At 40.6% G+C, this 15,805-nt stretch overlaps 1 protein-coding gene across 1 annotated transcript in view; it reads left to right on the forward strand.

Annotated features, from left to right (window-relative positions):
• Window positions 1-15,805, forward strand: part of TG (thyroglobulin) — a 146,386-nt gene that overhangs the window by 63,970 nt on the left and 66,611 nt on the right. Inside the window, exons 36-40 of the mRNA XM_059846627.1 lie at window positions 4,380-4,514; window positions 5,356-5,520; window positions 6,658-6,880; window positions 9,964-10,057; window positions 13,847-14,006. Of these exons, the coding sequence (XP_059702610.1) occupies window positions 4,380-4,514; window positions 5,356-5,520; window positions 6,658-6,880; window positions 9,964-10,057; window positions 13,847-14,006 (777 nt within the window). The remainder of the gene's footprint in view (window positions 1-4,379; window positions 4,515-5,355; window positions 5,521-6,657; window positions 6,881-9,963; window positions 10,058-13,846; window positions 14,007-15,805) is intronic.

Here is a 15,805-nt window from a genome sequence, read left to right on the forward strand (position 1 = left end):
AACTGGAGCATGTCCATCTGTCTTAGATTTGGCAGTTAGGAGGCAGTGGCCGTTACAGGGTGGCTCCTGCATGGCCCTGTGGATTACAGGCAGATCATGTGGGCTCTGTTCCCACTCCATGCAAATCAAGTTATTAACTGAGAAACCACCCTGGCTTGTGGATGTAATGATCTTAGGCCCTTCCTGTTCCTGCCTGCTATGATCCCCTGGTGATTTATAGTCATTCCCTTGAGGCAGGACTGAGTAAAGCAGTGGATACAGGATATTCCAACATGGGAGTAAATTTCCCATCAAGCTGTGTCTGCCCATGGGGTATTTCCATTCTCAAGAGAGATGCAGATGTAGCTGACTTTGGTGATTAATAGCATCATTTATCTTTCTGTTTTCCCATAATGTTGAGTATTTGTCAGAAACATCCTTAGTGTGAAACAAAACCTTATTTTACCCATTTTTGAGAACTGATTTGTCATGCTTCCACACAGCAAATTTGATCTCTGATATGGAATTACTCTATCTTTGGTCTTAAGTATGATTTTTATTGTTTGTAAATATGAGGATTTTAGCCTTTTGAAAACTGCTTATTTTAAACCTGGGTAAATACCTAGTACATTTTTAATATCCCCTTACTATATCATTTGCTGTAATTGGCACCCCTAGAGGAGACAGAAAGCTTGTATTTAACAGGAACATAGCAAGATTGCTCCCTGCTAAAGGCCATAAATACACAGTTGTTATTTTTGAGACTTGTCTGAGGTGTGATTACAGTTATTATGCAGCAGTTTAAAGAAAATAATTCATTTTGAATTATAGAAATCTCAATGGGTCAACAAAAACAAGAAGTAGTTCTATTTTAGGAAGAGTATATTTTCTGCAGGTCCACTCTGAGTTGATGATTTGCTGGCTTTGAAGATTGTTGGTATACAGACAGGTTAGCAGGCTGTTGAAAAAAACCTCTGAAAACCAGGAATATAAAGCACTGAGTTCAGTCTGTAAGCATGTTTTGGGTTTGAGTCAGGGGTATTAAATATGGCTCACAAATTTCAGAATTAAGATCAGAATTTGTTTTTCAAACATAAATCAGGCATACTGAACCCAGAGGTCTGATTTATGTACCTCCTTAACCTCATATTGACCTCCTCAACTTCACAAGTTTTCCTTTAAATGTAACTTGTTATTTTAATGCATTTTGGTACCTCTGTTTCCTTAGATCAAGTGTTAAATTTTGTAGCAAACTCATAACTGATGCCTCTTTTCTTCCACTGAAGTCAGTGATGAAACTTTTGTTGACTTTATGGCAAAGATTTTATAACCTCTTTGCCAGGAAATCTATTCCAGTCTTGTGACTGCAGTGTGAGCAGAGTAAGGCCAGTGTGAGTCTTTTTGCAAATCCAGTCTTAAACCTTGCCTACCCAAACAAGAACATCTGGAAGAGAGAGGTTCTCTATACAGGACATCTATAATTTTGAAATAAGAGTTACAGGGATGGCTGGATTCAGAGGGCTGTAATTATCCAATGAAAGCCTTTGCCAAAATGTGGGTTGGAAGGTCAGCTCTTAACCTATTTATAAACCAGAAATGTCTTCCAGCCCATCAGGTGCACTGTGCATTGCCAGGAGCACAGGGCCAGTCTGCAGCTCTGCCTTGTGAGAGCAGTTTCTACATGAGGCAAGTTGAGATCAGCCATGGAAAATTGTGTTTTGCTAACAGAATGAAGTGGGTGTCATGGCTGTGAGTGTTGCTGGATCTACTTTCAGGAGAAGGGCAGAACCAATATCCAAAATCTCTTTAGCAGCTCACTGCTGGCTGTCAGTGTCCACAGTGGTGCCATCCACGGCTCTGGGTTGAAGAGTTTTGCTCTGTTGTTAAAATAACATTAATGTTTCTGTGTCTCTCTGCATCTGGGGTCAGCTGGGCAGAAAAAGAGGAAAATAAAAAAACTGTGAGTCTCAGCATTTAAATCTGATCTGAGATCATGAATACTTTATCCAGGATGGAGGATAATAAAAAAACCACCCAAACCAATCTAAATCCCAACCCAACTCAAAGAACCTCCCATGTGGGAGATGGCAAGGGTCACTTCTGTGAGATTTGGGGCAATGAATAATCAGTTTAGATAGGATTGTATGAGCTGTCTATGTTTGCTTCATGAGTGGTCACTCTTCCATGCCTAGCACAGGCTGCAAAGTGCCCAGTGTGCCTCATGTATATAAAAGGTATGCTCCTGACTTGACTCTATCTCACATAAAGGGACAAAAGAAATTTCTAAGGTAGAAAGTTTAGCTTGTGAAATTAGGTATAGGAGGCAAAATTCAAGTGTCAGAGCTGTAAATCCAAAAAGTTTATTTTGTTTTTTGCGGATTCGTTTTGAATTTCCTTCCTGAGAGAGCGAGGATCCCTCTGAATGTTTGGCCTGTGGGAAATGGAGGCAAATGAGGATGGTGAGACTTGCCCGAGGTCACTTGGTGAGTCAGGGAATGGAATCTGGGGAAGTATCTTCCAAAACCACTGGTGCACCCAGACTTTCTGTGTTACAGTGGAATCCAGACAAGGCTCTCTTTTGAAAGAACCACAGCTGGTAATTTGAAGCTTTTGTTTGAACCTAGAGAGATTTTGCTTGTTCCAGCAGTAGGACCTCAGCTGCTGGTACTGTAGACAGCACAGGATGGCAACATTGCTCTTAGGTAAAAACAAACTTTGAGTCATATTGATAAAAGAAATATTTTCTTGTTCTTCAGAAAGAAAAAAACCCCAAACAAAACACAAACTAAAACCATAAATTTGTAAGATTCAATCTGGAAAAGAAAGAGCTGGGGGATCTGGTATTGCAGGCAGAAAATCTCTGGAGAGATGTAATGGTTAATTCTCCATCATTTAAAATTGATGTTTATTTTAAAGTATCTTTCTAAATAGGTGCCACAAACTGTCACCCTAGATGTAGAAGCTGAAGTTTTCTAACACAGGTTATGCAACAGCTCATAGTGGATGTTTTTAAAAAGAGAAACCATTGACAGTATGGAAAATAGTCATTTCCACATGACTAAAATATCTCTGTTCCTCTGAAATAATTGAGTAGTCAGTCCTTAAAGGGAAGAAAAAAATCCAGTGCAGTGAGTCTATCACACAAGTCAAGCTGTGACTGCAGGGTCACTGCTCCTGACTAATTCAGATCCCCTCTGATTTAGCACTGGTGATGACTTTGCCTCTCTGTGGCTCAAGAAAGCTTGTGGTGTTAACATAACACAGTGCAACACCACATTAACCTTCATTTCATCTTGAGTGCTGTGGTCAAACTGTCTTTCTCAGAGGGGGAGAAAGGAAATTTGGCCATCTTTGCCAGTCACTGATTTATCAGTAGAATAAAAGAAATGTTTAATGAAATTACAGGTCAAGACTTTGTCATCTGTGTGGGTGAATAAACTCAAGGGCAAGACCTGCTCACTAGGAATAGCAAAGGAGCAGCTGACTCTGCTCTGTCCTCACCCTACAATTACATGGACAGGGCAACACCAAGCTACTGTTTAGGACTCAGTGGCCACAGCAGGACCTTTTGCTTTTAAAACATATTGAGCTTCTGAAAGGAACTAAAATAATTAAAGGCCCATTCTGTCCCAAAACTTCTGTTTTGTCTTCTGTGTGCAAAATTGAAAGTTCTCAGATATTTTTATCTGTTTGTGTATGAGAAAAGAATGTTTGTGGTATTTTTTTAAAATATAGTTTGAGACAGTCCTTGAGGAATACCAGAGTTAGTACATGTGTGTGTGTGTATGCATGCTCAGACAAGAGCATGGATGTTAAATGTGTATATGGGAATATACATATATGTAATACTCATGATTATATTTACATATATGCACGTATTTGTGTATATATATGCCTGTGAAATTGTGTGAAATCTTATTATGTAGAAATTACATGACATTAAAACTGTTAATAGAATTTAATATAATTCTTTCCACCAAATCAAATTAAAATGGTCAAACTAACCTCCATTTACTTTCCAAGAATTTAGTGGCTGTATCTGTTCAGGAACTTGTGTGCAAGCATTAGAACCCATGTCCCTCAATGTAATTAGGGCTGTTCAGAAATCTTTTATTTAAACAAGTTGGATTTATCTTCAGACTTGGATAAATCTGCTCTGGATTTACCTGTTTCTTTACTAAACACCTTTGAAAGCCAATTAATATCTGACCTCTGAACACAGGAACGGACCTTCAAGTCAATTAAAGGCCTTTGAATATTTAATTTATTCTCAGTTGATGCAAAGGAAGATGACACTTCTTCATTGAGGAGCTCCCCAATACTTTTAACTCTTTGTTAGGTTCCTCTGAAATTTTTACTTCTCCTTCTAGTCATATTATTTTTTATGGTTCATTTTACAGAGTATATGGATGCATGGCAACCCTTAAATGTGTCATCTGTTCTCCTGGATTCAGCCATCTCATACTTTGAAGTTGTGCATGTTAGCAGAGATATATCTAATGACTTCTCCACTGCCAGAGGTTTTTGCCTATCTGGTAAGAAATGGTCATTCACAGCTTTACAGAAAATACTGTGAGCCTGAAAATCAAGAACAGCTTTCCCACTTCTGACATAGATACACTGATTTTACATGTCTTAAAAGACTATCCCAGTGTTTCCTGGTCTGAGAGAGGGGGTCTGAAGTAGTTTAGAGAGACATGCAATAGATATAAATGCTCTAATATAATACAGTAATTAGGTAATTTTGACACCTCTTGGGCACGGAGATCTCTTACTTCTCCAGGCATTGTACAGCTGGGAGAATATAATAGCAGATAATTAAAGCAATGATGTCTTGTTTTTCTAAAGAACCACTGCCATTTGCTAACCCCACCTGCCAACACCTAAAACAACCTGTGGTGTGAGAGGAAGGGTTAACTGAGGGCTAGGAGGAAGCAGAGATTGAGCTGCAGTGCGAACAAAGAGAATTGCTTTAGTCTACAGCCTGACCAGACAGAAGAGTCCTTTAATTTCACATGAATGGGGAATCTTCAATGCCAGAGAGTGGTAGAAATAAGGGAAAATTCCCACTTACTCAGTGGGGACAGATAGAATTCAGATGAGGTTATCAGCACTTTCCTAGATTATGTTTTTCTCCTTCTAAGACCTGTGATAATAGCTCTTTTGCTGTATTATTCCATTTTAAAGCCAATATAAGCTTCTGTACTTTGGATATTTTGGAGAATATTATGGGCTTTTGGGGACATTTATGTCCCATTACTCTGAATTACATCATATCCTTGTAGTAAAACCTTTCTTTTAAGAACAGTGTAACACTGACTTGCAAAATGTGAGAACATTTTTACCTGCTCTTTTTCTTCATGCTTCACCTCACAGCTTGTTCAAAGAACCAGTCATGTTCAGTGGTTACACTGGAAATCCAGCCTTCAGCCATAAGGTGCATTTTCTACCCTGATACACAGATGTGTGCACATGGCCTGCAAGGGCACAGCTGCTGGGTGCTACTCAAAGAACCTGCTACCTACATCTATAGGAGACAAGGTAAGAACAGGTCAGAGCTGTGGAGGAAGGACCTCAACTGTGGTGCTCAATTCTTGTGAATGGAGGACTGAGGAATTCCTCACCTCGTAAAACAACATGGATGTCTCCTAGACACTTCTTCATGGCTGTTTCAGAGGAGTTACAGCCAAGAGGATGGGAAAAATATCCCCAAGTGCTGTTTTAAAAATGCATGAAATCATTTCTGGTGCTGAAGCAGGCATAACAGAAAAAGTCTAGTTTATGAAAGATGTTTTGAAATTGCAGAGTAGTGAACCCAAACAACAACAGTAATGCAAGTCCAGCTCTTAGCTTTTCATCTGCAGAAGATGCTTTGATATGCTCTTCCTTTTAAGCTTGGAGAATAACAGTAGGGGTGTTGAAAAGTCACTGCCAATTGAAAGTATTAAGGACAATCTCTAGAGAAAACAAAAAAACCAAACAGATATCGCTGCTTCCTAAACAGGATGAAATAATATTTTAAATAAATGAAAAATATGTAAGAGAGAAAAAGAAGTTGTGTAGACAGTGTTGATAAGTAAAAATTTTGTTATTTAGTTATGTGCTTGTTTGAAAGTGTAATTCTCCTTGATTGAAAAGAGGCTGTTTTCTTTTTATGTAATACTGGTTATTTTATTTATTAAAGGTAATTAGAACCCAGGCAACAATAAGAGGGAAAGGAAGAAAATTTTCCCTTTCACTGAAATTCTGTGAAGTCAATGAGAATCTTCTAGGTTGAGACTCAATGAGAGAAAAAGCAGTTTATCATTGCCAAGTAAAAAAAAAAAATCACAAACTGAGACACAAAAGTAGACTTGTGTGTTTATTGTTCATTACAGGTTTGGTTTTAGTTCCATGACTTTGAATTTTGTTCCTGCCTATCCAATACATCGTTTTAGGAGAAAAACAGCAGGAGGTGTCACTTCACTGTTTTTAATGAACTGTTTTATAGGAATACAGTAACAGTAAACAGTAAATTTAGCTGTGTTTCATTTAAAGAAGAGAATTTTAAACATAACAGAGTTATGAGAGTTTTAAACGTAACAGTTTAAAACTATGGGAAATGGGACTAACTTTCATTTCTGAAATCATCCCAACTTGAAAAAACAAGTTTTGTTTCCTCTGCTCACCCTCTGGCAGATTTACTCCAGCCCATTTCTGAATCGGATTCAACCCCAAGAGTGTACATCCCATCCCATGGGTACCTGATGGGCAAATCCCAGGTGATCCACGTGGGCTCAGGATGGAAGAGCATCAGCCAGTTCCTGGGCATCCCCTATGCTGCCCCTCCCCTGGGCGAGCGGCGCTTCAGCCCCCCGGAGCCGTTTGCCTGGCTGGAGAGCTGGAACGCCACGGTGGCTCGGTGAGGAACCCCGAGCACCTGCAGTTATTTTCCAGCATCAGTCTCATTACATGGGTATGACAGTGGGAAGATGCCAGCAGCTCACATCCCAGGCAGCAGAACAAGAACTTAATGTTACAACTTACTTTAAAAGTTTTCTGACCAATCACACAAAGCAGAAGCACATTGTCAGTGCTTCCATCCAATCACTATAAGCACACGTACCTTTGGTTAAAACAATGCCTGCTTATTTCGAATACAATGCCTGCTTGTAAGCCTTGAAACACAATGCATAGATTATTAGAAATTTAAATAAATAACCAGCATTTCAGCAAAAGAGTGGATTTTGTAGGTGGGCAGGGGAGACTGCCTGTGAGCCTCAGCCCTGCTCTCTTTACAGCTGGTGGCAATTTTGTGCAGTTTATGTGGGGTTTTGAAAGCACATTTTTAAGTTTTAAGGTTTTTAAAATAAGGCAGAGTTTCTGAGGACGGGTTCTAGGCACACAGTAATGGTTCTAGCTCCATTATTCAGCTTAAAACTTCCTAATATCTCGCTAGATATACTTTTCTGCAGCTTAGGGAGTTATTCTAGACAAGCATTAATACACAGACCATTGTTCTATTTGTCCTTACTTTTCTACTTCTTACATAATTTTTCTGCTGACCAATCTTATGGCTACTGCCTAGCTCTAATCACAGTTCTGCTGTCTCTGAGGCCTGCCTTTTGCAGCTTTCCCAAAACCCTCTGATTTTATGGATTCCAACATGCAGGAGTGCTGGTCCAGCCAGGACTGGGGAAGCTGCTGGAGGGATGACAACAATATTCATGTCCTTTCTTGCAAAGCCACTTACAGAGTACAGATAGATACTTTGATTAGCAAAGAGAATAATTTCTCCATCTATATGTTAAAGAATGCAAGCACCTCAAAAGGCAAATTCCTGTACACTCTGTTGAATCTCTGCATAACTCCCCATCAATTGTCTGCTGTCAGTCCATTTTCACTCTGAACAGTATTTATACAGGTATTTATTATATTTATACCAGTAGTTTTGCTCCTGCTGAGCCGTACATTTTTACCCATTTAGTCCAAGAGGGGCACTTCAACACTGATGTAACCAGAAGCTGTGGGCCTCCTCTAGAAATTCTCTGCCTGCTAGTGTCCAAGAGATCAGGTTGAAGGGCCTAGAAAATCAATCTCTTCTGTCCAAAACCTAATGAAAGGCAAATACTTGGGGAGTTGAAAGTTGGCCTTTGGTTATCCCATCCTTCAGGATGCTCCTGAGCTGTGGATGTGTGAAGCCACAGCCTTGAGTACATGGCAAGGGATCTGGTGGGATGTGACTTTTTGTTCCTCAGGTGTTATTTTAGCACACATAGCACCAGCTCTTGGTTTCTGAGCCATTGTGAGATGTCTTGTAGGGCTTAGAGATCACCTGCCTCTGTGATCTCCCCTTGAAAACCCAGGGTTTCAATGAGCAGCCTGGCTGAGATTTTCAAAGCAATTTGGGGACCTTTGTCAATCTGTTCCTGTCTTTTGAATCCACAGTTCTTGCTTAGTCCAGTGAAGAATTTGGCCGTTATCTTCTGTTATTCATTTAAGATTAAAAAACCAGTTATTTGAGTTTACACTTGGGGAATTGGAGAGGCCTCACTTTATGTATAGAAACTGTTGATTTTTTTTTTAGGATTATATATATTTTATATTGATGCTAAATGTTTATATACAAGAAATTCACATTAGCACAGGGCCATTACTGATGGAAGAGATATATTTATTTATCAGCTTGGACTTGATAAAACACTTAAAAAACTTGAAAAAACCAACCCAACCAAAACCACTTGCCAGCTATTGGAGTCTCCAGCTCCTGTGCTTCAGCAGGTGGCAGCCTTTCTCCTGCAAGCTGGAGAAAAGAAGCTGTGATCACAGGTGATGATCTCTGCTGCCCTGTGGAAAGCTGTATGATTAATAATGTAATACCTATTGTCCTGGCAGGTCTCCTGCCTGGGAATTTGTATTTTTTCTGCCAAAAATGGCTTCAGCAGTTTTTTGTTTTGGAGATGATGTGCTCCACGATGTCAGTGTGAAAGTTGTTGAGTGACATCACCATCCTAGATGAATCTCTCCCTTATGGAAAAAAAAATTGTAGAATTCCATTAAATCTGGTCCTTTTCCTTGTAGTTTTCTAATAATTTCTTTACACCTATAGGACAAAATTTTACAAGGGCATTAAAAATGATAATTTAGAAATAATTTTCTGAGCTATTACCATATTTTCTGAAGCACTTTTGGCTTCTTCACTAAGAAATTGTGAGTTTTTCTTAACTCATTGTGTGCTATGGATAAAGCTGTGAAATAGAGGAACTGGCTTCAAAGTGGGTTATCACTGAACAGCAAGAATCATCCACTTGATTCAAGCTTGATAAGCTTGAGCAGATTAATCTCATTCAGATGATGGCCAGAAAATAATTTTCTCTATGTGGCTGGCTACTGAATTCTTATTGAAAGGGTACTTTTAACAATAATTCATGCTGTTAATGGTCTGCTATGATGCTTAGAACAAAGAGATTTAAAAAATACATTAAAATTTTGAAGTTACCAAATTTTCCCACAGACCATTAGAAATTAAATTGAACACAATGAAATGTAGCACACAGACCACTGGGAAATAAATCAAAATGTACCTAGCCCACAGATTATTAGAAATTTAAATAAATAACCAGCATTTCAGCAAAATAATGGATTTTGTAGGTGTGCAGGGGAGACTGCCTGTGAGCCTCAGCCCTGCCCTCTTTACAGCTGGTGCTAGTTTTGTGTACTTTATGTTAGGTGTAGGTTTTTTTAAAGCATATTTTTAAGTTTTAAGGTTTTTAAAATGAGGGGAGGTTTCTGAGGAGGGGTTCTAGGCACACAAATGCAAGGCATTATGTGCAGGTATGCAAACCAACATAGCTGTTGTTAACTTATAGGTGGGCACAGTTTTAAATGAGATCAAGATTTAGAGGTTTCAAGGTTTTATTAACTAATGCATCAAAATATAAGAAAATAGCAGCAGTGGAAGAAGAGTAAAAACCTTTTTTATTATGACTCAATCTGTGTCTCTAGGGCAGCATGTTGGCAGCCAGGAGATGGAGAGGCCCCACCACAGTCTGTCAGTGAAGACTGTCTGTATCTGCACATCTTTGTTCCTGACACCACTGTAAGTATGAGATGTAATTAAAAGCAATATTTTTTTTGTAGCTGAGGATTGTGCTTTTAATTGTCATGAGTGGCTGTTTTGCCTGTGTTGTCCACAAAGCCCAAGTCCACTCTGGTGTCTTTACTGGTACAAGAGTATTCCCTACAGGCTTTGTGTGAGCTGTGTTGGGTGACTAGGAGGACAGCACCCTGAAAAGCTAGAAATAAGAGAGAGACAGAGAGGGAAACAAAACACCAGAAGAAGGTGACAGCAGAGGAAGAGAAATCAAGGACAGAGATGGCAGTACTCCTGCAAGCAGACCATCTGTCCAGGAGACAAGAATGCAATGCAATGCATCATTTACCTCCAGACAGGGGGCTGCTGATAGGTTTTTTCACCCTCCTCTTTATTGTTCCCCTGTTGACATCTGTGGGAGTGTGTTGGGAAATGAGAGTGGCAAGCAATGCTAGATTTGTGGCCAGCTCACAGAGCTTAAAAATAGATGTTTCCAAAAATGACTGGGCCACTGGTACAGTGTGATGAATTGTCATTTGAAAGTTCTTGATTTTCTCATTCTATAAAGATATAAAAGAGAGCTGCAAGTTAAAGCCAAGCTAAAATGATTGGCCAGCCCCTGGAGGCTGGGGGTGAAAATGCTGAATAACATATGAATGTCATTGAGGAGTGGGCCCTGAGACAGGAACTTTTTCTTTTCACAGTACTGGCAATTTTCAGAAGGTGCTGGTAGTTGTAATAGAAATTTATGAATCTGTCATACTGCATGTCTGGAAAGAGCTGGTTTAGCAATCTGACAGCAGCACCAAGAGTCCCTTGCAGGCCCATTTTAATCATCAGAGAGACCAGCAGTCTGTCTTCTCCCTGCAGCATGAGGCTGTCATTTTGCCTTGAGTGCAGTCACCACTTATTGAAAACATCAGGTCACTGTCCCAGGCAGTTTGCCATCTATGCTTAAGAGCTGCTTTCAAGATACTTTATTTGAAAGCATTGTATTTTCCACCTAAATAGGCTTGTGTATTCTCCTCAGTCCCGTGACCTGAATCTCTCCTGTGTTTTGTAAAATTGTAAGGTAGAAGTAGGTTCAATCAAGAAAATCAGTTTTACATGCTTAAGTATAGTCCAGGAGAAAACTAAAATTTCTGGTTTTGCAGAAGTAACTGGGAACAGGAGGCATTGAATTTTCCTGTCTCTTTTTGTGATAAGCTCTATTTTTTACTCACATGCAGATAGATAGTTATATATTTTCAGACTGTAGAAAGTTAAATTAGCTAGTAAATATGGAATATAAAATCTCCCAGAGAGCAGTGAATGCAGAGGTCATTCAGGAGCATTTTGAGCCTCAAAAAGAGCACAGTGCAGGGACTGCTGCCTGTCACCAAAGGACACTCAAAGTGTCAAGCACCGAAGAAGGTGAATGACATCATTTTGCTTCCATAGCTACATGTACCACAGTTAAACTGGCACTTCTGACTTTTTTCCACCTGTAATCATCACCACCTGTCACACTAGCTCAGCAAAGCTGCGCTTTGCCTTTATTTAGAAAGAGTTTAATTGTAAGAGCAAGACTTAAAAATCTCCATTAAATAGGAATAGAAACCCTCTCCTTACTCCATTTCCTGCACATTCCCATCCTTATTGTGTCATCCCCATTGCACTCAATTCTTTACAGAGCAATATTGTACAGTAGTAAAAACACTGAAGGTTTCCTGTCTTGGTGGAGTTTAAATCTGTTCCTGTCAAGTAGCTCATCAAGTGTTTTACAGAAGGATGAGCAGGGAGGTTGGACCAGATGGCCCCAACAGTGTTCCCTTCCAAGGTTAACCATCCTGTCATTCTGTGATGGAGAAGATGCTTATGAATATTATGAAGCTTCTCAGACTTCCAGCTGAGCTGCAACATCCTGGTGGCTGCTGAACTTCATTATCCCATTAGGGTTTGCACATGGGACCTAAGCCCCTGCTCCCAGTCCCCATAGGACCATGGTGGAGCTGCTGGGCTTCCCATTGCTTGGTGCAGAAAAAGAAATGGGAATGCTGCATCCAGACACTTGGCTCTGTGCACAGTCCCAGTGCTAAATCTTCCCCTGAATTACTCCATATCTGTGGCAGCTGTTGTAAATGGCTTTACTTTGCAATTTCCATATTTTACTGCCCATCTCTGCCCTTTGTAAGCTTTTTTGTTGTGTAAAGTCACCCAGAATAAGGTAATATGTAATTTACAGGGCAGCTGGAGGTCATGGTGCTGTGGAGACTGTGGACATGTGGGAAATGCTTATTATGAGCCTCAGGGTTACCCATGCTGAGCTGAGGAGATGGAGCAGGCTAAATATAACTGTTAATACCATTTTAGCTGACAAAACTTGATGTGGTTGTATTTCAGAATGAATTTCCATGTGAAAACAGATGATTTCATTTTTTTCTTCACCCCCATCTCTCTCTATGTTGCATGCAGTGCAGAAATGGGAACCAGGGACAAAGCACTGCAAGTTAGGCAGTTTCAGTTCAAGAGAACTTCATGAGAAAAACCAACTGTCTCAGTGCTTGTAATGTCTTGAGTTTTCTTGGCAACATTGTTATGTTCACAAGAAGCCCCTGAACTGATTCATCAGAGAGATAAGTGAAGAGTGCACACAGATATCTGTAATTTTGCAGGATGCTGCAGCCATCGCCGCTCTGCTGCTTCTCCCATACAGCCATTAGTGTTTTTGCTGGAGACATTCTTTGCCAGAACAGATGGGACTGCTGTGTTTTGCTAAGCTCCATCCAGAAAATTACAGCAGCAGAGCCCATTGCCCTCTAGGTGCAGGGAAAACCAGCCCCAGATGTACTTTGATGCTGCTACAGGAAAGGGAAAAACCAAACCACCCTCCCCCCTTATGTTCACTGAAGGCTGTTTCTATTGATTGTCTGTAACCTGCTGGTAAGTGCTGAGGTGTCCTGGGGCTGTTCTGCCTTTTTCCTGTTGATGCAGCAGCAGCCTGGCTGCAGCCCTGCTGTGTGTGCAGAGAGGATCCATACCTGGTGCTGCTTTGGGAAAAAGCTTCTGTTTCTGTGCAAAATCATGTAGCTCTGCCAGGAGTGTTAACATGGGTGCAGTTTGGCACTCCTTGCCATCCCAGCAAGCCTGCTGGGCTGTTTGAGGCAGAGTCCATCTGTACTTTGTGAGATGTGGGTCTCTCCTCTGCAGAGACAAAGTCCTCTCTGCAGGATCCCTCTATTTATCTGGCAGGGGAAAATTTCCGTGGGCACTGAAGGAGCATGGAGTGTTATCAATATCAAGTGACATTTTTGAGACTAGGTAGTGTTTGAGTGCTGAAGGCTTGAGAGCAGGAAGCAGCTGTGCACAGCTGTGAGTTAGTCTTACTCAAGATGGAGCAACCCAACAGGCCTTTTCCTTCTCCTGTTTCCCACTTCTTTGAACTTTTCCTGCATGTTTGTGTAAAGCAGATGTGCTCAGGCAAAGACAAGCACACCACATGCTCAGTGGCCAAAGCAGCAGGAGCTGGCCTAGAGGAGATTTTGGCTGGTGGAATACTGTGTACTGCTAGATCTACTTTATACTGGAGATGGTGCCCTCTTTGTGATATACTGGTCATTGCAGACAATTTGTGGACAATTGTGGACAACACCCTTTAAATTCCAGACAGATAGGCAGGTATTCCCTCTTTTTGGTCACTCTTAAAAAGCCACAAATAGCTTAGATAATGTTCCTGAGGAAGCCGCTTGTTTTCTTATCAGTGACCTACCAAAGCAGTTGACAGCAGGAATATTAATCTGGTCATTGTCATGGCAGGTCAAAAACATGTCAGTGTTGCTGTTCTTCCACAATGGAGGGAGTTACAATGCTGAGGAGGGAAAGACAACCCTGGATGGGTCATACCTGGCTGCCATCGGTAACGTCATCGTCGTGACGGCAAACTACCGGGTCGGCGTCTTTGGCTTCCTGAGCACTGGTAAGTCATGGGTTTCCAGGGCAAACACAATTATGCATTCTGTAACTCTGCTGTTTCTGATTTTTATTTTTTTCAAGTTATTTTTTAACTCAAGTAACCTATATCTTTCTCAGATTTTTTTCTACATTATTGTGGGAAAAAAATGGCCAAGAAGTAGTGGAGACTTGATCTAAAGAGAAAGGGGAGAGGCTGGGGGAACAGGGACAGCAACAAACCAAACCCAATATCTATATCAAAGCACTGGCTAGACTTATGCTTGCAGATGAGATTCTGGATACTGAGTTTTGCAGATGTATTTGAAGATAGGTTAGTACCAAAATTCTTGCTAATTCCAGTGGCCTATCATTTTGGGTAGTTTTCAATGATTCCAACTTCCAGCCTGTTCCATCCATGAAATGTTGCAGATGCTCTCTTGTGCCCATGTCAGAGTGGGGAAGAGGCAGAGACAGATAACTTCAGGTTCATGGTAAGAAGGATGTGAGAGGATGGAAAGTAAGGCACAAAGGTAGTTGGCTGGTTCAGCCTGACTTCTCTGAAGGACTTGCCACGTTTAATCTGGATCTGCACTGGCCTGGATATGACTGAACATTTACATGTTCTGTGTTGCTACCCTTCCCCATGTTCCAGTGTCAAGGATTTTTTGCTCTCCTAATGCCAATCGTCATTAAAAATTATACAAATTCTCATTGCAAACAGGATTTTTTTCTTGTATAAAGAGGTATGAAAACACACATTCAATCTCCCTAAATCTTTGGGGAAGTGCCATCTGGTCTTGGGGATTGTTTTTTTCATTTTGCCTTTTTTAAGCCTTGCCTTTTTAAGCAAGTAGGGAACACCTTTCTACCATCTTTCACTTCTGCCTGGGGCAGGGGAACTCAAAGTAGAGATCCATTGAGAGAAAATACAACAGCTGCAGGTGGAGCTCTGTTTCAGTCTGGTGGCAGTCCTTGTTCTCTTTAGTGGGCATTTTAACACACTTATAACTTTTAGGATGTCATATTTGCCATGTTTGCAAATATCTGACCTACATACTTGGCCTCATGATCCTTTTGAGTGTTTAATGCTAGTGATGTTGGGTGGATTTTGCTGGTTTGAGGTTATTGCTGTAGTTGTTGGTTATTTTTTCCCTTCTCTGTTTATTGTTTTGTCCAAAGCTCACTCACAGCAGTCTCTTTCATTCTGTAAACAGAGAGCTGTGACTGTAAGATCCTTACTTATTTAGATAAGAATTTGGTCATGGTGTATCTGGAGAAAAAAAAAATCCCTATATATCAGTGCAAACCCAATGTTTATGAAAGTGATGCAATCATTTCATTTTGTCTAGAGCCAAATGCAGTGTGGATATGTGCTGTGGGAGCTTCCAGTACAAAGCACTGCACACACCACCCTCCTTCAGCCCTGTGAACCTCCCCTAGATTTCCTCCCAAGTGGAAAATGCTGGTTGGGCTGAATATGATACAGTAGTATTTATATGATGATGAATAATTTAGGAAAATTATTTGGTCTTTGTTTCACAGGGTTCTGCCTGCATGTCCCAAAATGTCAATACATAGGCTTGGTGTGCAGGGTTGGCATTCCTGCAAACCTTCAGGTAGAGGTGGTTCATTACATGACTTTTTTGGGGACCTTCTCCTGCTCTCTGTACTGTGGAGCTGTGATCAGGGAAAAATTCAGTCTTTCCTGGCCTCTTCCTCTTTGGGAAGTCCATGGTGTGGATTTGGGAAAATTGTACAGTCCTAGAATCACAAAATACCTGAAGCTGAAAAGGATTCACAAGAATCATTGAAGTCCAGTTCTTG

The sequence above is a fragment of the Haemorhous mexicanus genome, chromosome 1 (assembly GCF_027477595.1).
Source record: "Haemorhous mexicanus isolate bHaeMex1 chromosome 1, bHaeMex1.pri, whole genome shotgun sequence".
NCBI lineage: Eukaryota > Metazoa > Chordata > Aves > Passeriformes > Fringillidae > Haemorhous > Haemorhous mexicanus.